This window comes from Natrix helvetica (genome assembly GCF_964273705.1).
Source record: "Natrix helvetica genome assembly, chromosome: 4".
Lineage (NCBI taxonomy): Eukaryota > Metazoa > Chordata > Lepidosauria > Squamata > Natricidae > Natrix > Natrix helvetica.
The window spans coordinates 73,224,641-73,250,327 of NC_138550.1; the positions used below are offsets into that span (position 1 = coordinate 73,224,641).

The 25,687-nt window shown below is 38.6% G+C and overlaps 1 protein-coding gene across 7 annotated transcripts in view; it reads right to left on the minus strand.

The window, feature by feature from the left end:
- The window catches only part of AFAP1 (actin filament associated protein 1), an 80,290-nt gene that overhangs the window by 20,053 nt on the left and 34,550 nt on the right, over positions 1-25,687 (minus strand). For 4 of the 7 annotated variants that reach the window (XM_081951828.1, XM_081951825.1, XM_081951829.1 and 1 more), the window contains 6 exons: positions 24,021-24,110; positions 19,075-19,159; positions 9,753-9,902; positions 7,542-7,753; positions 6,385-6,530; positions 3,603-3,738 (listed from right to left, as the gene is read on the minus strand). In XM_081951828.1, the coding sequence (XP_081807954.1) occupies positions 3,603-3,738; positions 6,385-6,530; positions 7,542-7,753; positions 9,753-9,902; positions 19,075-19,159; positions 24,021-24,110 (819 nt within the window). The remainder of the gene's footprint in view (positions 1-3,602; positions 3,739-6,384; positions 6,531-7,541; positions 7,754-9,752; positions 9,903-19,074; positions 19,160-24,020; positions 24,111-25,687) is intronic. The other 3 variants (XM_081951827.1, XM_081951831.1, XM_081951826.1) reach the window with 2 other exon arrangements.

The following is a 25,687-nucleotide window of genomic DNA, read 5'->3' on the forward strand; positions in this document are numbered from 1 at the left end:
CTAGGTTTTTATACTGATTCATAACCAATTTTTAAATCTTGGGACCTTCACTTGGATAGCACAATAAAAAGAGATTTAGAAACCAAGAAATCATAACTACAGGGGATTGCCTAACAGAAGGATGTAAGCAAAGAAATGCAAGCAAAGAAATCAAGAAGCAAATACGCCTAGCCCCACAAGTCATGTTGTTGGAGAACTTCTTATTCTTGTATCAATATATCTGAATGATTAATGTGTTAGTAACATTTGTCTTTGTCAAGAATTATCTGAGAATAGATGTAGCTTCTAATAATCTTTAGGATCTAATGCATTCACTGAAAGATAAAATATAGAGTGCGCTGTATAAAATGCAGAGTTAGAAAGCAATAAAAAGCAATTTCAGCCACTATTTATGGTAACTACATGTAACAATATATTGCTATATATTGTTATATAAATATATTAAAATGAAATTTTGTCTTTTTGACTGTCTCCTAAAGATGGATAGATAAGCACTGTAAGAAATGTAATTATATTGGAAAGAGGAAACTATCACATGGCTGACCAACCACACTCAACGTGTAGTCCTCAATGGAACTGCATCTACATGGAGGGAGGTATGCAATGGAGTACCCCAAAGCTCTGTTTTAGGCCCAGTACTCTTCAACATCTTCATCAATGATTTGGATGAGGGAATAAATTTGCAGATGACACCAAGCTGGCAGGAATAGCCAACACTCCAGAAGATAGGCTAAAGATACAGAAGGATCTTGACAAATTTGAACATTTGGCACTATCTAATAAAATGAAATTCAATGGAGAAAAGAGTAAGATTCTACATTTAGGCAACAAAAACGAAATGCACAGGTACAGTATAGGTCAGTGATGGCGAACCCATGGCATGCGTGCCACAGGTGGCACGTGGAGCCATTTATCAGGGCACGCGAGGCGCTGCCCTGTCAGCTGGCCTGCTCGGAGAGTGGTTTTAAGTGTTCTGAAGGCTTCAGGGACTGTCCGGAGGCTTCCCTGACATCTTTAGAGCGCTTAAAACCACCCTCTGAGCAAACTGGAAGTCACTTCCGGTTTGCTCGGATGGTGGTTTTAAGCATTCCAAAGGCTTCAGGGACCGTCCGGAGGCTTCCCTGACGCCTTCGGAGCGCTTAAAACCACCTTCCGAGCAACCTGGAAGTCACTTCCGGTTTGCTCAGAGGATCCTTTTGAGCGCTCCGAAGGCTTCAGGGAAGCCTCCGGACGGTCCCTGAAGCCTCCAGAGGGCCTCCAAGGGGGGCGGGAGAGGCTCCTTTCGCCCTCCCCACGCTCCTATAAAGCCTCTGGAGCCTGGGGAGGGCGAAAAAAGCATGTAAATATGGGGGGGGTGTCGTGCGTTGTGTGCGCATGCGCACTGGGGGGGTCGCGCATTGCATTATGTGTGCAGCACGCCCACACACGACCCCCCTGCGCTCCACCCCACTTGTGGCACGCGAGCCAAAAAAGGTTCGCCATCGCTGGTATAGGTGATACCTTCCTCAATAGTAGTAACTGTGAGAGGGATCTTGGAGTCCTAGTGGACAACCATTTAAATATGAGCAAGCAGTGTGCAGCAGCTGCCAAAAAAGCCAACACAGTTCTAGGCTACATAAACAGAGGGATTGAATCAAGATCATGTGAAGTGTTAATAATGCCTTGGTAAGGCCACACTTGGAATACTGCTTTCAGTTTTGGTCGCCACGATGTAGAAAAGATGTGGAGACTGTAGAAAGAGTGCAGAGAAGAGGAACAAAGATGATTAGGGGTCTGGAGACTAAAGCATATGAAGAACGGTTGCAGGAACTGGGTATGCCCTGTTTGATGAAAAGAAGGACTAGAGGAGACATGATAGCAGTGTTCCTATATCTCAGGAGTTGCCACAAAGAAGAGGGAGTCAAACTATTCTCCAGGGCACCTGACGGTAGAACAAGAAGCAATGGGTGGAAACTAATCAAGGAGAGAAGCAATTTAGAACTGAGGAGAAATTTCCTGACAGTTAGAACAATTAATCAGTGGAACAGTTTGATTCCAGAAGTTGTGAATCCCCCAACACTGGAAGTCTTTAAGAAGATGTTGGATAGCCATTTATCTGAAATGGTATAGAGTTTCCTGCCTAGGTAGGGGGTTGGACTAGAAGACCTCCAAGGTCCCTTCCGACTCTTCTATTGTATTGTACATGGTAAAGTTACATTTATAGGATACACATGGGCAATCATAGCCAATTGATTTCTCCTAAACTACCTTCCTAAACTTTTATATCAGCCTTTCCCAAACAGATTTACTCTAGATATGGTGAACCATAAATCATTCAGAATTCTTCCATTGGAATGATCACTGGATAATCGGGAGCATGTATGAAAGGCATTCAGCTGGGAAAACTGCAACATAATTCTATAACAGAAGAACTACTGAATTAAAGTAAGGCATGATCTCATGCCAATATGCATAAAAACCTACTCCCGTCATTCCAATTTTTGAAATATTTGCGATTAGAGCTAATCCTCATTTAATGACCACAATTGGGACCACCAACTCTGTCTTAGTGATACAGTTGCTAAGTGAAGCACCATATGACTGCAGCACCTTATCATTTTACATCTATTGCAGTCATTAAGAAGTCACTGTGAATCATTAGGTGAGACATCATGTGACCATGACTGGAGATTTTACTGCCAGCTTCTCCATTGAGTCTGCTTCTCAGAAGTTGGTTGCAAAGCATGCAAATGAAGTTCATGTGATTGCAGGATACAGTGGCAGTTGTAAATGCAATAACTGGTTCTGAAGTTACTTTTTCAGTGCCATTGTAACTAAACAGAGTAATCATTAAGTGAGGTCTACCTGTACATGGCTAGGAGATATAGGATAAAAAGTACCGTATTTTTCGCCCTATAAGACGCACTTTTTTACTCCAAAAAAGAGGGTGAAAATCTGGGTGCGTCTTATATGCTGAATGTAGCCACCTGGGTCATCTAAAAATGGGGCAGGCAAACACCAGTGAGGAAGAAAGTGATGACAATGACTGCGTGGATCTGTCCTTCCTCATTTCTGATAGCAGCGAAGAAGAGGAATTCTTGGGGTTCGAATAAAAACATTACAGCCTTATTTTTGTTACTTTCACTGTTTACTGACTTTACTGACTGTTAATGAGAGTAAAGATAGTTCTTAATATGTTACATGGTTGACATAAAATTGTTCTTAAACTGCTGTTAACTTTATACAGTTGATATAAAATATTTTACTACAGTATTTGGTTCAGAATCTTTTTTTTCTAGATTTTCCTCCTTTAAAATGGGGTGCATCTTATATTCCGGAGCGTCTTATAGGGCGAAAAATACGGGTACATGACAGCAAATCCATTTTCCTGTACTCCCCCTCCCCCCATATTTTAGCCATAGAACATGCTTAGTTTTCTCCAGAGAGTGTTCTATTATGTTTAGGTTTAACTTAATGAATCAAGGGGGAGACATATTTGTGCTGGCATACACATGCAGATATGCTGAACTAATTTCCCCCACTTCTCTGGTTGAGACACAACAAAACCTTGTGATAATAAAAAAAATTATGAAGGTTCAACAGACATAAATTATTTAACCTACACAAAAATCAATTCTTACTGATCCATTTATGCAAGGAACATCATCATAATGAAGTGCCATCCCACTGGGGCATGCATAGCCATTAGCAGCATTTCCTCTGTAAGGATTAGTAGAAAGAACTCGTCTGTTCATAAAACTGAAATACAAAAACAAGCAGGACAACAAATAATAAATTCACTTTGAGAGTACATGTCTTTTCATAAGGTAAACATACTTTTCCATAAATTGTTTTCCAGGTCTCTTAAGGGAGTGCCGAATGGCACTACAGCCTGAAGTTGTGAGAAAGCTTCAATTTTTACTTACTTGTATGTGGGGAAGAGCATAGCTTGTTAAATCAAAATACAGACAATTGATTTAAAGGGCAAAGCTGAAGATTTGCTGAAAACTCAATAGAAAAACTTCTCAGGAAGGAACCTATAGTTATGGAAATGAAGCTGTGCCTTCAAGTGCTATCAGGAAATGGCTTTAAGTTTTCTAATCACAATGTACAACTGCAAAGAGACAAACTACCCAGAATAGGAGATGGGACAATTACAGTAATAAAGCACAGTAATGCACAGACTCTCTGATTTTACATAAGCACTTTTTTTCCTGGAGCCAGGAGCTTTGTGTGATTAGTCTGAGACAGCATAAAAGTCAGCCTTTAGCTTTTTGCTGAGAAGAAAAGAAGATATATAGCTTGAATTTGGCAAAAGAAAAAAGAGAAGTCTGGCAGAGAAGACTTTAAATGTTTTCCTTATTCTTGAGGGATTTTGTAATGTTTTAGGACTGACATTGCCTGTTTCTATCTGTGGTAAGAATGATAAACAAGTTTAAATCCACTTGTGTTTTCTTTTAGGAAGATTGCCTTCCCTTAGTATCCATATTTTAAGTTTTCATTTAGTGCTGCCTTGGGCAAATCACATTGTTCAAAAAATATTAAAATTACCAGTTGAATACAATAAATAACTATTATGCACTATTATTAAGTTCTATGTAAAGATTTGAAAACTAAACTTTCAGAAGCATTATATTTTGAAGTCACATTTCCAAAATGTTATTTTGGCACTGATAACCAAATCCAATTATTTATATAACACAATCCTAAGAGAAATGCAAGATTTGTTTTTGTATCTAGTTCTTAGTTTTCCTGAGTTATTAAATACAACAGTGCATTTTCTTATATTGTATACCATTATATTTTTTTGAAAAGCTACTACTGAAAGATTATTACCTTCTGTAGTTCCCAACACAATCTCTTTTAACAAACTGGGAAAACACAATGGGAATTTAAATGGGCTAAGTTATTGAAGGGTTTCAGCCTTGAATCAATTGATTAGACAAACTCATTATAAAGTTCAAGGGCTGATTAGGGGAATAATACCCTGGGAGTTAGTTTTATGAAAAAGTTCCATCTGTAGTAAAATAAATAAATCACCATTATCATGGTTCATCTGCCATTAGAAAGAAAGATGGCATCACAGATGTAAATCAAGAAGCACCCTTGATCACAGAATCTTAAATTCTCCATGTCCTCTGCATATGTTAATATCAGCCCTTGTTGCAATTGATTCCTTTCTCTAGTTGCAGCAGAACTACAGATAGTCATCGAGTTATAACCATTCATCCAGCAACTGTTGATACTTGCAATGGCACTAAACAAGTGATAGTTACCACTAGCCCTTGAAATTCCAGCCATCGGTGTTCCTATGGTCATGGGATTGTAATCTGAGCATTTAGCACCCAGCTCACAATTTTGAAGTCACAGCGAGCTGCAGTTACATGATCTCAATTTCCAACATTCCCTGCCATTTCGCATAAGCTAAATCAATGGAGAAGCCAGCAAGAAATCAGAAATTGCAGTCTTGTGAAATTCTCCCTTAATAGCCCTTACACTCCTTGCTTCACAATGGCAACCAATACTGTTGGAACTGCCACTGCAAGGAGAGGGAAGGAGGAAAGGAAGGGAAACCATGGGAAATAGATTAGGATTCCAGTGGATATGCCATGCTGGAACTTGCTGTGGTGTGGCTGAGAGAGATGGCACTCCAGTCTTGTCCTTGTGCAGATTTTGTGTTATCCAAACCACAAAAAAGTCAAAGCATTGCAGGTTTCATTTTTGTAGAACTTATGGTTGGTCCATAAGGTCTTCCAGAGTGCCTTGCTTTGCTGCAGGTTACAAACTAAACATCTTATCTATTTCCTACATGCCCATATTATTAAGATTAAGTTTTGAATCAACAAAAAACAAAGTAGTTCTGACATCAAAGGCTTCCCTGTCTTCTCCCCTTGGCTACTATTCTCTTTCACTTTTTCCCTTCTTCCTCCCCACCCCATTTTAAGTAACTTCTACCCAGATAAAAAGAACACCGTTTCATTCCAAGCACAGATCAAACCAGCAGAAATATGTATATATAAAGAATCTGGTTCTCCAGATGTTGCTAGATTTTAAATTTGATTATCCCCAACTATGATCATGAAGGAACTGATAAAAATACAGTGTTGCCCCACAGATTGATCACAGATTCCCTATTCAAGCATGTCTAGCAAAACTACTTAATGAATTGCTAAATTATGTATTTGTAAGTAGGGGCACTTTTTACCTTTCAGCTTTGAGCAAGCATATCCCTACTTGGGCACATGGTACTATACAATATATGAAGCATATTGCATGGTAACTCTCAGCATCTCAGGTTTTTTTTTAAAATAATACATAAGAATTCAGATTTCTCAACGCCAAAACAAAAGCACTGAAAAAGCCAGAGTTCTTGAAAAAGCTCTTAGCTGATTTAAGCCCTCCTACCAGAATGTTTGCTTTGCAGCTTGAATGACACTGGCTGTCACATCCACATCTATGTAGTCATAGTGCAGAGTGCTGGGATCTGCAGATGACCCATTCTCAGCCAGCAGAATCCCAATCCACCTGCCCATATCTTCTGAAGATGAAGCCTACACAAACGGAAGAAAAATAACAGCTGAACACTGAAACGTTCACTAATATATATCTATTTTAGTTCAAGTATACATTTATTTATATAGTGAAGGAGTTCTTGAATTTCATTTTTAAAACATTTCCATGATGGCTATCAAAAATCTTGATAAAACAAATAACCCTACTCCTCAGGATGCCAACACAGCAAAGATCAGCTTTCAGTAGTTCCTACGTGGGGGCAGAATGACAAAAGTGGCATTGTGACAACGCCTCTGCATATTTCACATGGAACTTGTATCACGACACCACAAGATTGCTTTTAGCATTCTGATGAAAACAGAAGTTCCAAAAGCCCATTACAGATTTCCTTTTGTAGTGCCCAAAGATATCCACCCATTCCCACCCCCATTCTAGAGCCCAACATTTGGGCTCTCTCTAAGGTCATTAAGAGATAACATGAATACCTTAGGTTTTGATGCTTAAAATACTTTTTCCTCCTTCCAAAAGCACTCTGTCCAGACACCCTTAATGCATTATGCCAAGCCTAGAGTGATCCTTAAGGAGACATAAATTCTGCACCCCTGCCTGAGATACATGGCACTTCCAAATCTGACCTAAGGACATGGGCAGGGTCATGCTGGCTATTGTAGAGGCTGCTCCATGCTTGTTCCTTCCAGACATGGACTCTATTCCCAGTTGGCTAAAGCCTTTATCATACATTTCAAATGTCTCTTTTCTATAGATTTCAATGAGTGTAAATTAAGTGTGAGGGAGGGGGAGGGAGGAAGGGAGAGAGAGAGAATATGAATGAATTAAGAATGAATATTCACTGGAACAGGTCTGTGCCCTGATATTGATATTCAGTTCAATAGCATTGTTTATTGCCTTCTTAAATGTCTTGAGTTTGAGAATTTCTGGAAACAGAGTTTTGCAAAATAGTCTAATTAATAGTATTAATTACAGGATAGATTTCTTATTTCAGAAGCAGGATTCTTAGATTCTGTTTATGTTATTTCTTTAAAATATACCTCTAATACTGCAACTTCCTGACCATTTCGAAGCAAGCGGAATGTCAGGGGATGTTTGGAATCCAATCCTGGAATAACTTCACAGCCACGGAGAGGGATAGAAACAATATGAGTCTTTAGATCTGTCCTGTCTTTGTGGAGTATAAGCTTGTTATCTTTCACTCTGCACCAGCGCTCACGCCAACGGTTATTTGATAGCACATTAAGATATCCTGCAAAACATAAAAACAAATTTCTTAAAGTTTTCTAATATATATTCACAATTTATTGTCAGGCACAAAAGACCAGGACCACACAAGTGTCAATTAAACTGATTTAATACTAAAGCCTACATATAGGAATTATCTCAGCTAACAGTCAACGCCTGGCTAGAGTTAGATATATATGGCAATGGTTGTCTTACATATTTTTATGACAAGACATGAATTACCTCTCTACCACACAGTGGAAAATTTCTTAATTTCAGAATTTTCTTCCCTTTATTTAAAATAGAAGATTATTAATGCTATTAGTTTGTGTATTGCAAATGCAAAAGAAACTTATTATGGAAGAATTTATCAGGTAGTCCTAGACTTACAATCATAATTGATTCCCCAAGGATGAGCTCCAGCACAAGTCCAAAAGCTCAGAAGACTAAATTCCTGGTCCTGACCTGATTGGATCCTGTAATATTATCCGGGGACATGTATATTTGCCTTCATTTGAAATCAGAATTGAGACCAGAATTACAGTTGTAAATCATGGCAGTTGTTAAGTGATTTATCACATAACTGACTTGATTTGACTTTTTTTTTTTGGCAGTAGTTGTTAAGTGAACAGATTGTTTCATTTCCAGCAAAAAACCACCACAAATTTCAATCACATGACCACAGAATGCTGCAAATAGCCATAAAGGTGAGCTGGTTGCCGAGTGCCCAAAAACGCAATCATGTGACAGGGGCGGGAGGGGGGCATTATAACTTCAAATCCAAGTCATAAGTACCTTTTTGTGGGTCTGTTGTAACTTCAAACTGTTGCTAAGCGCCCAGTTGCTAAGTTGAGGATTGCCTGTACAAGACAATTATTTTATAGGGAGGGGAAAAAAAATCACACAATCTCGGGACACTATATAAATGACCATTCACTATTGCCAAAAAGCAAAGACAAATATAGCAACATTAAAGAAAATTATGAAAGAGGATAGGAGAGGGTAGATGCTGAATAAGAGGTTTCTATTCTAGGAGATAGGTGGGACTATAACAGAAAAATGGAGAAGACTGAAAGCCCTGGGAGTTAGTTGCCAACTAGGATGGTGAAAATCAGGAACAAGCACGCTTACAAAGATGTTTGCACAGATACATGATACTGCATAATCCTGAATCATAAAACTGTTCAGATCACTTGGAGTGTGCATCTGTGTGTGTGTGTGGGGGGATGGGTTACAGGGAGTGTGAGATCAGTAAAGTAGAAACATTGTGCAATGTTAACCTGAGGAGTGAGAATTGCTAGGAGATGACTAGTTGACTAGGAGATGACTAGAGTCCCTTTTGGGAGAGGGGGCGGTATAAAAGTTTGAAATAAAGTAAAGTAAAGTAAAGTAAGTTTTTCACTCACATATTGTGTGGGTAAATATCCTCCAAACACTAACCAAAGCCACTAGACATAATTTAAAATTAAAAATTAAAAAAATGGAAAACCAGGTAATTTGAATGGAATTCTTTAGTGGACTACAGTGTTTAAAGCAGTCTGACAACTTATTTGTACAGTGAAAACTTTTAGAAAAACAAAGTAGTGAGCATGGAGACTGGGAACAAAAAAAATCTGGTTTTAAAGTGGCACTTTTTAGAAAGAAATCAAATAACATTTCCTACCAATAAATTGTTTCTATAAGGCCGTTATGGGGAACCTATGGCACGTGTGCCACAGGTGGCCATATTTGCTGGCACGGCAGCCCTCAGCTCCAGTGCGCATGTACGCGCTAGACACCTGATTTTCGGCCTTCCAGAGAGCCGGGGGGAGGCTGTTTTCACCCTCCCCAGGCTTCAGGAAAGCCTCCAGAGCCTGGGGAGGGCGAAAACTCCCCCCTGAGCATGTTGGGGGGGAGGTTGTGTGCGCATGCACAGGTGGGTGGGCACATGTGCGTACGCAATAGCAAATGCACACACAATTTTGGCACACCTTTAGAAAAAGGTTAGCCATCACTGCTGTAAGAGATCATAAGAAGTCACTTACCACATGTTGGTATATCTTCTTCCGCAGATGAGGTCTGTTCATCAGTAGATGGCTTTTTTTTCCCTAACCCAATTATCTTTGTTATCTTCTTTCCTGTTACTTTAGGTACAGTGCCTTTGGAGTCCCCCTTTGAGCTCTTTTTCCTCTTTGCTATCAACCAAACACATACATACAGATAGCTAAGTCTTTTAAGATTTTAAAAGAAACTTTTATCAAATAACAGAAACTGGCACAAAAAATATTTTACCTCAGAAGCAGTTGAGTTGCCTTTACTGAAAATCAATTCAGAACCCCAAATTCATTGTCTCATTCATGACAAATCATTGATGGCACGTCACGTTTTCAAAAATCTTAAACTTAAACTCTTAGTTTAGACATCACTTTTAGAATCTGGCACATGTAATACATTATCCCAGCACTTGGTCTTTAAACAGTAACAAGCAGTAAAAGTGCCAAATGGTTTGTGCCAGTGCAATACTTGTTCTTCATTTAATGCAGACATAGAACAGTTCTTTTACTCATATACTATAGCTCTTCAACAATGCTGAAGAATTGCAGGACATAACATTAAAAGTAGATTCCCTACATGTAATATATCAGTATCCTTCTTTCTGAGCAAAGTTGGTCTCTACTTACTTATATTTTCAAGCAGCAAATATTTCCAGTATTAATTAAAAGTGATCTGTTAGGTTTTCATATTGTATATTCTCCCAAGTTTGCAATTTGTTTTCTAAATAAAGGGCTTAATTCAATTGAGCCTTTCAATTTTCATATACAGGTGAAAATCGAAAAATTAGAATATCGGGCAAAAGTTCATTTATTTCAGTAATGCAACTTAAAAGGTAAAACTAATATATGAGATAAGACTCATTACATGCAAGGCAACATAGTTCAAGCTGTGATTTGTCATAATTGTGATGCTTATGGCGTACAGCTCATGAAAACACCAAATCCACCATCTCAGAAAATTAGAATATTACATGCAATCAATAAAACAAGGATTGTACATAGAACAATATTGTACCTCTGAAAAGTATAAGCATGCATATGTACTCAGTACTTGGTTTGGGCCCCTTTTGCAGCAATTACTGCCTCAATGTGGCGTGGCATGAAAGCTATCAGCCTGTGGCATTGCTGAGGTGTTATGGAAGACCAGGATGCTTCAATAGCGGCCTTCAGCTCTTCTGCATTGTTCGGTCTCATGTCTCTCAAATTTCTCTTGGCAATGCCCCATAGATTCTCTATGGGGTTCAAGTCAGGCAAGTTTGCTGGCCAATCAAGCACAGTAATCCAAGTCACTGAACCAGGTTTTGATGCTTTTGGCAATGTGGGCAGCTGGAAAATGAAGTCAGCATCCCCATAAATCTCGTCTGCAGAAGGAAGCATGAAGTGCTCCAAAATCTCCTGGTAGACGGCTGCGTTGACCCTGGTCTTAATGAAACACAGTGGTCCAAAGTCCTGTTGCTCAGTGGTCCAAAGTCCTCTTTTCTGATGAGAGCAACTTTTGCCAAAAGCACCAAAAACTGGTTCAATGACCGTGGGATTACTGTGCTTGATTGGCCTCTCCATTCTTCCTCCATACTCTGGGTCCTTGGTTTCCAAATGAGATGCAAAAGTTGCTCTCATCAGAAAAGAGGACTTTGGACCACTGAGCAACAGGACTTGATTGCATGTAATATTCTAATTTTCTGAGATGGTAGATTTGGTGTTTTCATGAGCTGTACGCCATAATCATCACAATTATGACAAATCACGGCTTGAACTATCTTGCTTTCCATGTAATGAGTCTTATCTCATGTATTAGTTTCACCTTTTAAATTGCATTACTGAAATAAATGATATTCTAATTTTTCGAGTTTTACCTGTATTGCCGTATCTACTCTCAGTATGAGTCCTAGCCATGGCAACTGATGGTGGAATGGGAATGGTGGCAGGAGGCGCCCTGCTGGCTGCTGCTGCCACCAGATGAGATTGGCAAGGGGCTGTTCCAGCCACAGCCACCGCCTCATGCTGCCAGCATCAGGACTCTGCAGGCTGATTAACAGACCAGGTGAGCAAAAAGTGGGGTGGGGGTGGTGCCATGCCATGGCCCCTGTGTGCTCCGCCCCCCACTGTCCTATGTCGTTCTCCAGCTCCATCCATACCCCATGCCTCGCCTAGTTCATTCAGTGGCAGCGCTGCACAACCTCATCAATAGGTGAGGCATGGGGTGGGGGTGGAGCTGGAGGACAATGTATTGTGCATTTGGTGGCAGCACAACCTCATCAATAGCCAAGCGAGATGGAGAAGGGGCTGCTTCAGCCACCCCCACCTCATGCCGCCAGCATAAGGGCTCTGCAGGCCCTACCGCCCCAACAATACCCTTGGCTGCCCAGTCTGCAGAGCCCTGATGCTGGTGGTGTGAGTAGGCGGTGGACAGAGAAGTCCCTTCCCTATTTCTCCCAGCAGTGGTGGTCAGGGGGGGCACCTCCTGCTGCCACTCTTGTTCCACCACCAGTTGCCATGGCCAGGACTCATGCCAACACTGTCTAACCCTCTCCACTGTTTCGGAGCCAGGGAGAAATGATGGCGAAAGGTCTCCCTGATGCTGTGCATCAGCCATGTCTGCCACTGGAGGGGCTTTCTTCTGTTTCCACCACCCCACCCTGCCCTGCAGATCACCTGTCTTAGTCCCACAAACTTCTTTTGTTGCCCTGCACCCTGCGGCAGAGAAACACAATGGACCTGGAAAGCTGGTTAGTGAAGGAATGCTTTGGGAGAGCAAAGGGAGCTGGGTGGGGGTGCTCCAAGCTCTTCAGCTCCGCGGCAATGGAAAAATGCAAAGGAGCTGGAAATCAGGTGGCAAGGCAACCTCCCCAAGGGCTCTAGGCAGTAAAACAGACCCATCTCAAGGCAAGACTGCATCTACTAAAATGCGGCAGCAGAGCCGAAGGCCTCCAGGGTTGCCACCTTTAAAACAATGAATGGGGACCAGGCAGCGTGAGGCGGCAGGTGGAGGAGGAGATGGCAGCCACCATTGGGCAGGTGATCTGTGAGGTGGGGCAGGGGCACTGAAGAAAACCCCTCCAGCAGTGGAGGGTGTAGCAGTGTGTAGCAGTGGCGGAGGCTTTTTGCCATTACTTCCCCGCCGGCTCCGAAACAGCAGAGAGAGAACAGGTAAGGGAACCAAGCCTCACCCACCCATCCTCTGTAGCATGGCAGTCCAGAGATGAGTGAAAGGGAAGAAGCAGGCTGGCAGCCAGGTTATTGAATGGGCAGGGGGAGGTCGCTGAGCAGGGAGTGGCCTGGCTACAGGGGCCCTGAGGTGCACGGATGTGGGACGTGTGTGGCAGCACTCCCCTGCCACCTGCCTCATGCTAACTGCCCTGTTGCGGCCACAAGCAACCAGGTGGTGGGATGGAGTAGGCGAGGCTTCTCTCCCAAAAATCTGAATGCTCTTATATAAAATCAAAAGGTGTTTCAACAAGTATTAGTTTAAGTGTGTGCATGTTTATGCAACCAATTTATTGTTAAGTTTTTTTATTGTTATTTCCCCCCTAAAATATTTCAGTTTGTTTTTTTAATTGAATTGTATACTTATGCATTATATTAAAGATGGAAAGAATTTTGCAGTGATTTTTCTTGGTCTGATTGTTTTACATCTCGAAAACCTGGAATTTTAACATGGGTGTGTAAACTTTTTATATCCACTGTAGATACAGTAACATTCAGATCCCCAAAAATTATGTCAATGCAAGGGAAGGAAGGTTGAGTCAGTGGGGCCTACTTTCTAACCATATAAGCATTATTCTAATGTTCTAACATGATTAATTCTGCCTGTATTGAAAAATGATGTCATTCTGAGGAATGTTATATAAACTGTTTACTGGCAGAAAGAATTCCTGAGGTGATATAGACAGACAGGCTGCAAAATTCTGCTTTTGGGTAATGAGTATTTATTGAATCATTGCCTCTTCATTAGAACTTGAATGAACTTTTATTGGGTGAAGCTGAAATCATGACTTTTTATACTTTTTAAAAAAATCTTTGTATCTGGTTGTATTCTGATAAATGATGAAATGAGGACCCAGATTGTTGGGGGCAAAATGCTGACTCTATAAACTACTTAGAAAGGGCTATAAAGCACTATGGAGTGGTATATAAGTTTATGTGCTATTGCTGCGGGTATTCTGGTCTAATATTGTAATAAAGCTTACTTTCTTTTATTTGACTTTCATTTCATCATCTAAAAATGAAAAAGAATACAATAATTGGCAATGTAAGTTTATGTCCAATGCTCATGTTTATTGGAATAATAAAAAATATGTCAAGTGCCAGGATTTTTTAAAAGAAGTTTAAGAATGTTAAGAGTGTTCTAAACTTAATTTTTTATAAACTTGGGTTAAGAGTTACTATATTTATAAAAGTAATTCGAAGCCAGATTTTTAAAACATGCAAAGGCAACTTCACTAGAACTTAGTGTTGTGGCCTGTCAGCCACCAGCCCCTCCAGCCGCCAAATCAGATGAGGAGGCTGCATGAGAGTCAGGGTCAGCATCAAGGCAACCTGAGAGCTCTGAGGGGGAAGAGGAAATGGAGCTGGCAGAGTGAGAAACAGAGGCGAAACCTGGGCCGTCTGTCAGCCCTCAGATGGAGAGTCAACAGGCTCCAGGTCTGGGGAGATTCGAGCCAATGTCGCAACGACACAACGTGCGATCTCGACAGTCTGAGACCGCCGTTGATACTTTTTTCGCTGCACGGTCCATATGGACCTAAATCGTCCCGAAGAGATGGTGAACAGGGAGACAAATCCTTGCTGGTCTCCAAGCAGGCGGTAAACAGACAGCCCCAGGCTGACAAAGTTGGAGAGGGCTCCGGAAAGAAGGCAGTGAAAGTGAGTCCATCTGGTGAGATTTTTTTCTTTGAGAATGATTGCCCAAAGAAACTTTTTTTAAAAAGATAAATTAGTCCTTTAAGCAAAAGAATAAAGCAGCGAAATTTATCTTTATTGGACTGCTTTAGAAACTTTTTTCCCCCCTCTTTCTTTGTAACAATGTTTTGTGGATTGAAGTGATTGTAATACTTCTCATTTCTCCTCTTAAGTGAATGAATTGATTATTTTTTCTCCTATTCTTTGCTACCTTATTTTTTGGCTGAACTAAAACCTTTTTTTATTCTAACAATCCTCCCTACTACTGCTTATTAAACTTCATTAAAGACATGTAAAGACTTTTGTTTTCTATAAGCTTCAAACAAATAGGAGAAAATTGAATCTGCCACTCGGAAGTCAGAACTTGGGTTTTTTCCCCTTTTTGAAACAATGTATCCTTTGTTCCTTCCTTTGATTTTACTGACTCTGTAACTGGAGCGTTTGCAGCTTACTTGTGGAGACTGATAAGGAGCCAAGGGCACAGATTGTTTTTTTGCAGGTGCCTTTGTGAAATATTTTGGCAAGGGAAGGAAAAGAAAAGAAAAAGATAGAACCCTTCCTTTTTAAAAAAAATAAAAGAACTTGTACACAAAAGAGACATTGAAGGCTAGAGTGGCAGTGGATTTTAGATTTTTGTCTTCTTCTTTCTCCTCTCTTTTCTTTTTTTCTTCTTGGAAATATGTATCAATATGCAGATGAGGAAACCTTAAGTTTTCAATATTTTTTGGTTGGAATTCAAAACATATTGGAAGGATTTGGGAGATTTGTGAAGAAGTTGGATAGACTATTGTCTTGTACAGCAAAAGACGAAGGGGTTGGAGCCCCAAAAATTAAAGAAGAGAATGAAGATAGAGAAGATAAAGATAAGATAACAGATGAACTTACTAATGGAGCATTAATGAGTAAAAGTGGAAAGAAGGGAATATGAAAAAGTGAATTTGAAAATCTGGAGCTCTATCCCTTGTGTCAAGATATGGAATTGATGATGGAATTAAGAAGAGAAACAGTTTCAGAAATACATCTGATAATTAAAGATACACTAATTTCAATACCAGTTCAAGGGCAACAAGACTACCTGAGAGATTTTTTAAGCAAAAAAGTGCAGAGAAAGGTTTTTAAAAACCTTATAAAGAAGTTAATAAGAGAATTGACACAACAACTGGCAAAAGAGATAAGACTGTTTTGTTACTGGAAAGATACAGGTTGATAAATGTTGATAATAAAAAACTTAGTTAATTTTTGGTGATTAATGAGTAGGATTTTGTAGATGCTTTTAGATTGTTTCTTTAAATGTTTATTTGTTAACAAATAATTCATTACGATAATAATAATGAAATAATAATTTTAACTAGTAAAGGCAACTTGGATATAAACTACAAATTGGGACCTGGGAAAAAGATTTATCAATTTTACTAATAAATGTTTGTTTAGATTTTGTATAAAGATGTAATCTTTCTTGGGTACTTATAAACTCTATTAACAAATTTTTGTTTAGATTTTGTTATAAAGATGTGATCTTTCTTGGGTCGGATGAGAGGAGATGTGATATAAATAGTAAATAATTTTTAGCTAACTACAATAATAATAAGCAAATGTTAATGGATAATGTCTAACGATTTCTACATGTGTTGGCATTGATAAAAGCAATTAGATATAAGCCTTAAATAGTCAGTTGTGGGGGAGGGGGTGTTTAGATATCTTATTAATTGATTGTTTTTCAGAATATGTTATAAAAGGGTAACTATTGGAGGTTTATTGAAATAGCTAATGAATGCCAGTAGGTGGTTGTGTCTTTAAATACAAATGATTTCAGATAAAAGCACGTTTAAATAATTCTAATTAAATGAGAATGGTGGTACATTGATAGTAAAATACATAAAGATTTTTGATTTAAAATGTACAATTCAATATGAAGGAAGTATAAACAGTGCTTGTGGTAGTAACGCACGAAATTTATTTGTAACCAATCGACACGCTTTCTACAAGATGAAGGATGATTCTTTTTTTGTGTTCTTGTTTAATTAAAACAATAAAAACATTTTTTTAAAAACTGTCTCCAGGTCTGGAGGTCACTGATGAGGAAGAGGAGGAACAGTTGGGTCCAGTGCCTGATGTGTGGATGCGCAGAAGGCAGAGGAGAGCAGTGGAAATCCGTGGGCCGATCCTTGGAAGGAAGAGCCACCACTGCTAGCAAAGTCCCACCTTAGCTCTGGGGATAAAAGGCAGGGGACAGAGATGAATAGATGTGGCAGACAACTATTCATCTCCCTGCCAAACAGACTTGTTAGCCTGTGGTAAGAGAGAAACTTTTTGCAGGGGCTGCTGGCACTCCTAATAAAGGAATCTTTGAGTTAATTCCAGGGAGCTTGTTGTGTTTGGGGAGCTGGGTCAGAACACTTAATATGCAGACAACAATGTTGTCAGTGTGCCTATAAAAGCAAATAAGGATTGGAAATCATGTGAAAAAATAATGTGCAACCAAAATCACATTATTATACATCTATTATCTTCTAAAAAGGCACCCTCCCAAAATGTGCTAAAAAGGTGTGATATAGACAACCTACTTGAAATTAAGTAAAGTATTGCTCAAGGTACTAGGCAATCATTAAACCTAGCTGCAATGGAAGATACTGTTGATTAATTTCATGAATTTCTTTCTTGGAAATTCTGTTAAAAACCCATCACAGTGAAGTCCCAGAAGGGGGAGTATGTTCAAAAAAGCCATGTGACTGCCTGTGTGATTGAAGCCCCACCTTTTTTCTACATGTTACTGTGGCACTCACATACAAAGGATTTCAATTGCATCACTGCAGCCACTACCTTGATTTCTTTTTAAACCTGTTTGTGGATTTAAAGGGACTACAACCTAGTTTTATCTAAATGGATTGTCAATCTCCAAACAAAACTAATCAATTTAAATTAGAATAGATTCATCATAAATTTTCCTATTTAAAATATTCAAACATGTGAAAGAAAAGTAAGTTAGGTAAATGCAAAATTTGAACACACATTTAACCGAACAATTATTAGCAGTTGTTTATGATAACCTGGCTTCCTGCACATTTGCATTTGATATTCTTAATTATATCAACTACACATTTTGACTTAAAAGTCCTTTTTGTTTTAGAAACAAAAGAGCAAAAGGCTCAGTAGTGATTTGGATGCAAAGCTGGCTATCCAACTAGCCATTTCACAAGTCACCTATACATTGAGCAAACTTAAAGTGATTACATTCTCAATATACAGTAGCCGGTCAGAGCACCATCTGGGCAATCCTTGCGATATTTTTTGGTTTGCATAACAGGGTCTACTTGAATTCCAAAGCATTACTTTTCTATTATCCAACAAAGTACTCAGGAACTGAAAATTGATCCCAGAGCCTTATGGCCTTTTATGCCTCAAAAAACCTACTCTGAACTGAATTCTGGGCTTCTTGATCTTGTTGACTTGGCACCAGTTCTGCACTACTGACAATGTTGACCGCTGCTATTAGGAACAATAGTGACACGAGGAAGGCTGTAGTGTCCCATCCATGTCATCCTCCAATAAAGCAGTAATTAAATCACAAATTTATTGTTTTCGAAGATTAACGCAGCAGCATCCTCATTCCATTTTTAATTACTTGCAGGGAATTCTCTCTCATATATGAACTGCTGGTTTTTAGACTGGTCAGGGATTTTGAGTTTTTAAAAGAAAACTGCTAATGAAGCACTTTAAAACAATATAATAAATTAAGTGTCTTTTAAATCTTTGGATTAACTTTGTAATTAGCTTCCTTTTCTCTTTTATTTTCTAAATTTCCTTATCTTCTCATATTTGTGATTTTCTTTCATGTACCAATATTTAAGATTTTGACAATTTTAAATATTTTTTTTTAATGTCTATTTTTTTATGCTAACTTTTTTTGAAAAATGCCATTAAAAAACAGTTAAGCTTCTATTCATTATTCATACCCTCACTACTTTTAAAAGGTCAAGACTATACCTATTAGTTTGCTTGGGGCAAAAGAGTTCTAAGAAGTGCTAAGCAGCTTGATATTTTTCATTTTTCCCCTCTTCCTAATGTTTTCTCGCAAGTTCAGGCTATAGTTTCTTTCAGATCAACTGATTGATTTTTCATGTTTTCGTTTCCTTCTAAGTTTCTATCAAAGTCTAGAAAATTAAAGTTAATTAAGAAAATTAAATTTAAATATTTTTTTAAGTCTTAATTTTTTTAAAAGTATCCTTAGGCCTGCCTACTACCTTGATGCAATCATTACTATTCCTGTTGACAATAAGAAGTTTTACATTCAGTGGAACTGACCCTTCATTTCTTTCCAGGGCTATGCCTATGAAAATGTATTATTGACCTTTTCTCAGCATACAATGTTTGTGAATATTATGATTTGATTTGAGTACTATTACCAGCATCTTACCATGTTCTTTCCCATTACAAACATTGGTTATGCCATTTTCTACCACACCTTCTCCATCAGAACTTGGTCTTTCTAAGGACAGCTTCTGGATGGAAAAAGAATTATCAATATAGTTACATTGGAAATAATCTGTTGTGAATCAAATGACAAAACATCATCTACCATGAGGAAAAGACAATACATCCAAGAGTTATTTCGTCAGGAATTATGATTTTTACCATTCAAGTGTTACATCTTATGTATAGCATAATGCTGATCCTCACAATGTTCACAGGGAATAGCGGGTGAAGGCTATAATCACTTCTTGGCATTTTGTTGTTATTGTAACTTTAAAGGCTCAGGGTCCTTTTTACTGTAATATTAAGCAAACTCCCCCTTTAACTGTCTAAAGAAATATTAGTTAAATGAGATCATCTATTAAATCCAAACTGAATTTTAAGCATGTGTAAGCAAAGCTGATTTTGTGCACATATATACAATTTATCTGTAATATCCAAAGTGTGCTAAAGAAAATGGCAGATTTATTTTATGTATTTATGATACTATACGTAATAACAAGTTAATTACAAGGAAAATAAAAAAATTGTTTCTCTAACTACCCTCTATTTCATTACACTCGCTCCCACTGCTTTTTCTGAAAAGTACTTTTGGGACAACCATGACCTGGATGACTACGAATCTCCATAGACATCCCACTCAGTAGAAATACGTACAATACTTCTTGACTTACAAACATTTGTTTAGTGACCATTCAAAGTTACATTGGCACTGAAAAAAATGACTTATGACTGGCTTTCAATTTATGACTGTTGGTCACATGATCCAAATTTGGGTGCTTTTGGTAGCTGGTATGTATTTACGACAGTAGTGCTGTCTCAGCTGGCTTTCAACAAGCAAAGTCAAAAGGGAAGCCTGATTTGCTTAACAATCGCATGATTCACTTAACTGCAGCGATTCATTTAACAACTGAGGCAAAAAGATTGTAAAATAGGACAAAACTCATTTAACAATGGCCTTACTTCGCAACAGAAATTTTGGACTCAATAGTGGTTGTAAGACAAGGACTACTTGTATATCCTTTTCTTTTTTAAGATGGTTTAATCATCAATTCCTTTATTCAAGAAAAAAAAATAGCTTTCCTTCACTGTACTCAATTCCAAATAATGTTTGATTAATGGAGTTGCCTGTTCTTAAAATACTTGCATGCACAAATACGCAGAGATCCCCTTTGGCAAATGTTAGGCCAGAAATAACATTTACAGTAGCTGTTTAAAAAATGTCTTTTATTTTTGATTAATTCTTTTTTAAAAGAAATGTTTCTTTTGATCATGGTAATATGAACATATTTTTTAAAAAAATTAGCCACGCTGCAATGACACACATTGTTGAGTAATAGGCTTGCATTATTCTAATTATCTATCTATATCTTCTGATTGCAGAGTTGTGGTTACCATCATGATTTTATATTTAACCATCCTCACAGGCACGCCTTTAAATAGACATATACTAAAAAAAAGTAAGGACAATAAAGACAAGTAACTATGCTAAATTTAAATATTTTATTAGTTGTATTTTCTTCTTTTACTGTTTTAACCCCCCCAGAAAATGTTAGTTAGTGAATGGATTGGACATTTTTAAAAATCATCATCATCACCACCACAATCAGCACCATCATCATCCCATGTGGTTCCGAAATGTACCGTATATACTTGAGTATAAGCCGAATTTTTCAGCCCACATTTTGGGCTGAAAAATCCACTTCGGCTTATACTCCAGTGAACAAAAAAAAAAAAAAAAAGAACACCGAGGCTTCGGTGCTTCCGGGATCGCTCCCACCCCCTCCGCCACCTTCCTACTGGCTCCCACAGCCTCATGGCTCCTCAAAAGCACGGCGAAGAAGGAGGGGGCAGGGGTAACACGGGGCCCAGCTCAGGTGCTCCGAGCGGAGGGGGAGGCACCGCTGCCATGGGTAGGGACGCCAGCGGGAGCTTTGGCGGCTTCACCCAGTGGCGTAGCGTGGGGGGTGCAGGGGGGGCCGGACTAAGCTCCCCGGCCCTGGCCCACCCAGGCCCCTCCTGCGCACCGCCTACCTCCCAGCGGACCTGCCGCGCCGCCCCCGCATCCTCCCGCTCCGCCTGGAGCGCCCCAGGAAGCCGGCGCCTTCCCGAAGCCCCCGGTGCGCCTCCCACCCCCGCGGCACCTGCTTCCCTTCAGTCGAGCCTTTTCCCTCTCCATGCTGGCCTCCTGCCTTCCTCCCGAGGAGGAGCTCGAAGGGCAGCGGGTGTTTTATGTAGTTCCTTCTCCCTCCCTCCTTGCATCAACCGCTAAAAAGCGATTTCACTCTGGAATTGGAAATTAGCCTAGCTTCTTCCAGACCGTTGAAAAACGTGAAAAGCCTTGGAAAGAAGGTCGGGGTGCCCGGCGCCTCCCCCTCTCATCCGCCGCCGAAGGAGTGGGTCTGCAGGGGAAACGGGCGGGGGAGATTGGAGGAGGAGGAGGAGGAGGAAGGTGTAAGGAAAAGGCCGGAGCCGTGACTATAAAGCAGGGAAAGGCGGAAGTTGACTGCATAAAGTGGCCTTGGAACCTGGGTGTGGATGAATGTTGCAGGGTGTGTAATAAGGTGCCAAAGGGATTCTGAAACAACGTTTTCCTATCTTCCCACAGAAGAAATGGGCTGTATTGGAAATCGTTTGTCCTTTCCTGTTCAGAATTAGTGCTTTTGGGATTGCTGAGGCTGGGAAGGGCTTAGGTGCAGGCTGTGGGTTTACTTGATTTCCCTTGCTCCTCTCCTACCTTCTTCCAGTGGCAGCTTGCTTACTGCAGATGTTATGAACTTGATTAACATTGGAACTATAGCTCTCAGAAACTGAATTTGCTGCCTAGAACTAGAAATTCTCTTTGAAGGACCTAGACTTACAACAGTTCATTTAGTGACTGAAATTAGATGGCACTGAAAAAAGCGACATGACCATTTTTCACACTTATGACTATTGCAGAATCTCCATGATCAAAATTCAGATGCTTGGCAACCGACCCATTTATGATAATTGCAGTGCCCCAGTATCATGTGATCACCTTTTGCAATTTTGTGATAAGCAAATTCAACTGGGAAGCCAGATTCACTTAACAGCTGTTTTACTAAATTAACAACTGTGGCAAGAAATATTGTAAAATGGGGTGAAACTCACATAACTGTTGCTTAGCAACAGAAATTTTGGGCTCAATTATGGTCATAAGTCGAGGACTACCTGTGTTTGATTTCTATACATCTGATACCATCTTGCTTTCTTGAGACTAGTTTGGAGATACAGATGAGGAGGAGGAATCCAGTTTTGAAGGATTTTGATGCTTGTGTTTTAGCTTGGTTGCTTATTGAGTTAAGGTTTTTGTACATTTAAAGTTATTGTTAATACTTTAATGTTATATATTGTTTTTGTTGAATATACTGATAATATATTGTTTTTGTTGACCCTCTTTTCCACATGCCTCAATTAAAGCAATTTTATTGTTATCTACCTGTATTTTTATTTTTGAAATTTACAGTGAGCTGCTGCATTTCCCAGCCTTGGCTTATAGTCGAGTCAATAACTTTTTCCAGTTTTGGGGGGTAAAATTAGGGGTCTCGGCTTATACTCGAGTCGGCTTATACTCAAGTATATACGGTAAGTGTGCTGTGGAAATAGAGGGTAGCCTTCAAGGACATAGGGAAGATCTGCTACCAAGGCAATGGTCGGGTAAGTGAGCCTAGACCAAGCAAGTGCAAAAATGCCTCAGGCAGCCTCCCTCCTTAAGTTAAAAGGGGGAAGGAAGTTCAGACTTGCAAAATTCTGTTCCTATAGCTGTTCTAATAAAAGTAGCTTTAGATCTGCTATGTATTTCTGTGTATTTCCTAGACTAGTCTACCCTATAGTGCTGACAGTAAGTGCCTGTGAATATTTAAGCTATTACTAAGAGAGAGTAGAATTCCAATAAAATTTAAAAGAATAAATAAAAGAATACCACTGAGAAAAGAGAAGCCTTAGGAGTGTTCTTGCAATTCTTACTACTCTAGGTAACTCTCTAAGATGTCTGTAACTTAGACATCTTCATCCCCACTTTTATTTTGCAAGATGCAGCAATGGGCAACTTTCTTCCATTGCAATACATCATAGTGTATCATTTTAATTTTCAGTAGTAGTGTATTTTCCATATCCCATACCACCATAAACAATCTACCCTACACTTTATGCTCTGACACATAGCATAAGGACATTTCTTATTTAAATTTAATCCACAAATAATCATAACATATGTTAACATTTTTGGTATATACAGTATAAGCCAACCAAAAATGTTAATAGATATTTTAAAAAGAAACTAAACGAAGTTAAAAAACATAAATTGTCTTTCCCATTATTCAAATACACTATGCCTGTCTTGAAGAAAAAGCTTTTATTGCTATCACTATAATAGAGAATGAAATTATACACACGCACAGAAATTAGCAAAATTGATAAATCTTAATTTCTAATAGTGACAATGAAATTTAGCATTTTACTTTAAATGTTATAGAAACTAGTGACATTTGATTTATTGGCCATGTCTGCACATCACTTGAATCTACAGCTCATACTTTATTAAGCCACAGTATATATATAATCTGAGGAGACACCAGAGTATAATGTATATTTATGGGCCACACCATAAAATCTACTTTGTAATTAGTTTACAATCTTGCCTTGCTTAAATACTAAAATAAATAAACAAACCACAACCCCAACTTCACTCCTGCTAAATTTGTTTGGCTACTCACATGAACAGAAGACTAAAGCAAATAGGAATGGACTGCATGAACCAACACTATTGTTCATTTCTTTGGAGATTTAATAATTCAGGACTCCTGGCTCGAAATGATTTCTGAACCTGAAACATACTGTGGTTTGTTTTTTTTTGGGCAATTTAATTACCTTTTCCAGATCAGTCTTATACACAGAATTGGATGATGGTCCATCTGAATCTACTGTGCCAACATAGGTGTTGCAAACTTCCTTTATTACCTTTAAAAATGGGAGGGAAAAGTTCATTGGTATCTAGCTTCAAACTTAAAAAAACTTATAAAAGCTTATACTGAAACAGAAAATATAGTACTAAAAAAGAAATGAGTAATTACAATCTTGATAATTAGACAATGAGAATTTTCTAGAGTAGCAAACCATAAAGTATATTATAAATATTTGCCATTTACTCAGTTAGCATCTTATACATGACATGAAGAAGGCATTAAAACTACAGATAAAAGGTTTAGTTACAGATCTGAAGCTTCTCATGCTGGACAAAGGAATTCTTATATAATATGACCCTAGTCCTTCCTTCTGTTTCTTATTAGATTTAACATTCCTTCTTTTCATCTCCTACTTACAGCCAATTCTTCCTCTTTTATATACGTACATATGTACCTAGAAAAATGCTAGGCAGCTTACATTCAAATTGAACTTTTCAACTCAAGTTTAAACTGAAAAGAGATTACTCTTGGTATTTTAATTTTGTGACTTTGTCTATTTATGTTTTCTTTTTATTGACATGTACAGATAGTCCTTGACTTATGACATTTCCATTGTTAAGTGAGATATTTGTTAAGTGAGCTTTGCCTCATTTTATGACCTTTCTTGCCCCAATTGTTAAGTGAATCACTGTAGTTATTAAATTAGTAACACACTTGTTAATTGAGTCTGGCTTCCCCACTGACTTTGCTGGTCAGAAGGTGGCAAAACACAGGACCCTGAGAAACTGCAGCAGTCATGAATAAAAGTCAGCTGTCAAGCATCTGAATTTTGATCATGGGATACTGTAACGGTTGTAAGTTTGAAAAACGGTCTTAGGTTACTTTTCTCAGTGCTATTATAACTTCGAAAGGTCACTAAACAAAATGTCGTAAGTCAATGACTACCTGTATAAATATTACACACATACAGTTCCACTCACATACTTATATCAAGTAACAATATAATGGAGCTTCAATATTAAATATTTATTTGTTTGTTTGCTTCACTTTATTTGCTACACCTTCCCGCTGTGGGGCTCTCTGGGCAGCTTACAACAATAAAACAGAAAAATAATGATTAATAAATGTAAACGTAACAATAGCGAAGCAATGAAACAATAAAAATAAACAATGAGAGTAATATTAATATGAATTAAAAGATGGGCAAAAGTAACTTAGCTTAAGACTGAAACATTTATTAAATAACAAATACATTGATGATGTCACAGTGTGCTCTTTTATCCTTTCCTTTTCAACGTTAAATTTAATTTTGTCTGAAATAAATCCTATTATAATCAATGTTCTACTGCTTATAACACTGATACCCTAAATTGTAATGAATACGGATAGAATATGTATTTTTATTTTCTTCTTTACATACACTATCGTAAGTAACAGAATACTAAGAATTTAATTTTACTATACAAATATTGTATTGGGGGAAAAAAGAGGTAGCATATTTCCTGTTATTTTACTTGTAACTGATCTCCCTGATGGACTGAACTGCTTCCTCTGTACAGTGATTAACAACCCTAAATGGAACCAGCATTTCCATATATCCAGTTTTATTTAACTTCCACTGTAAGCAATCTA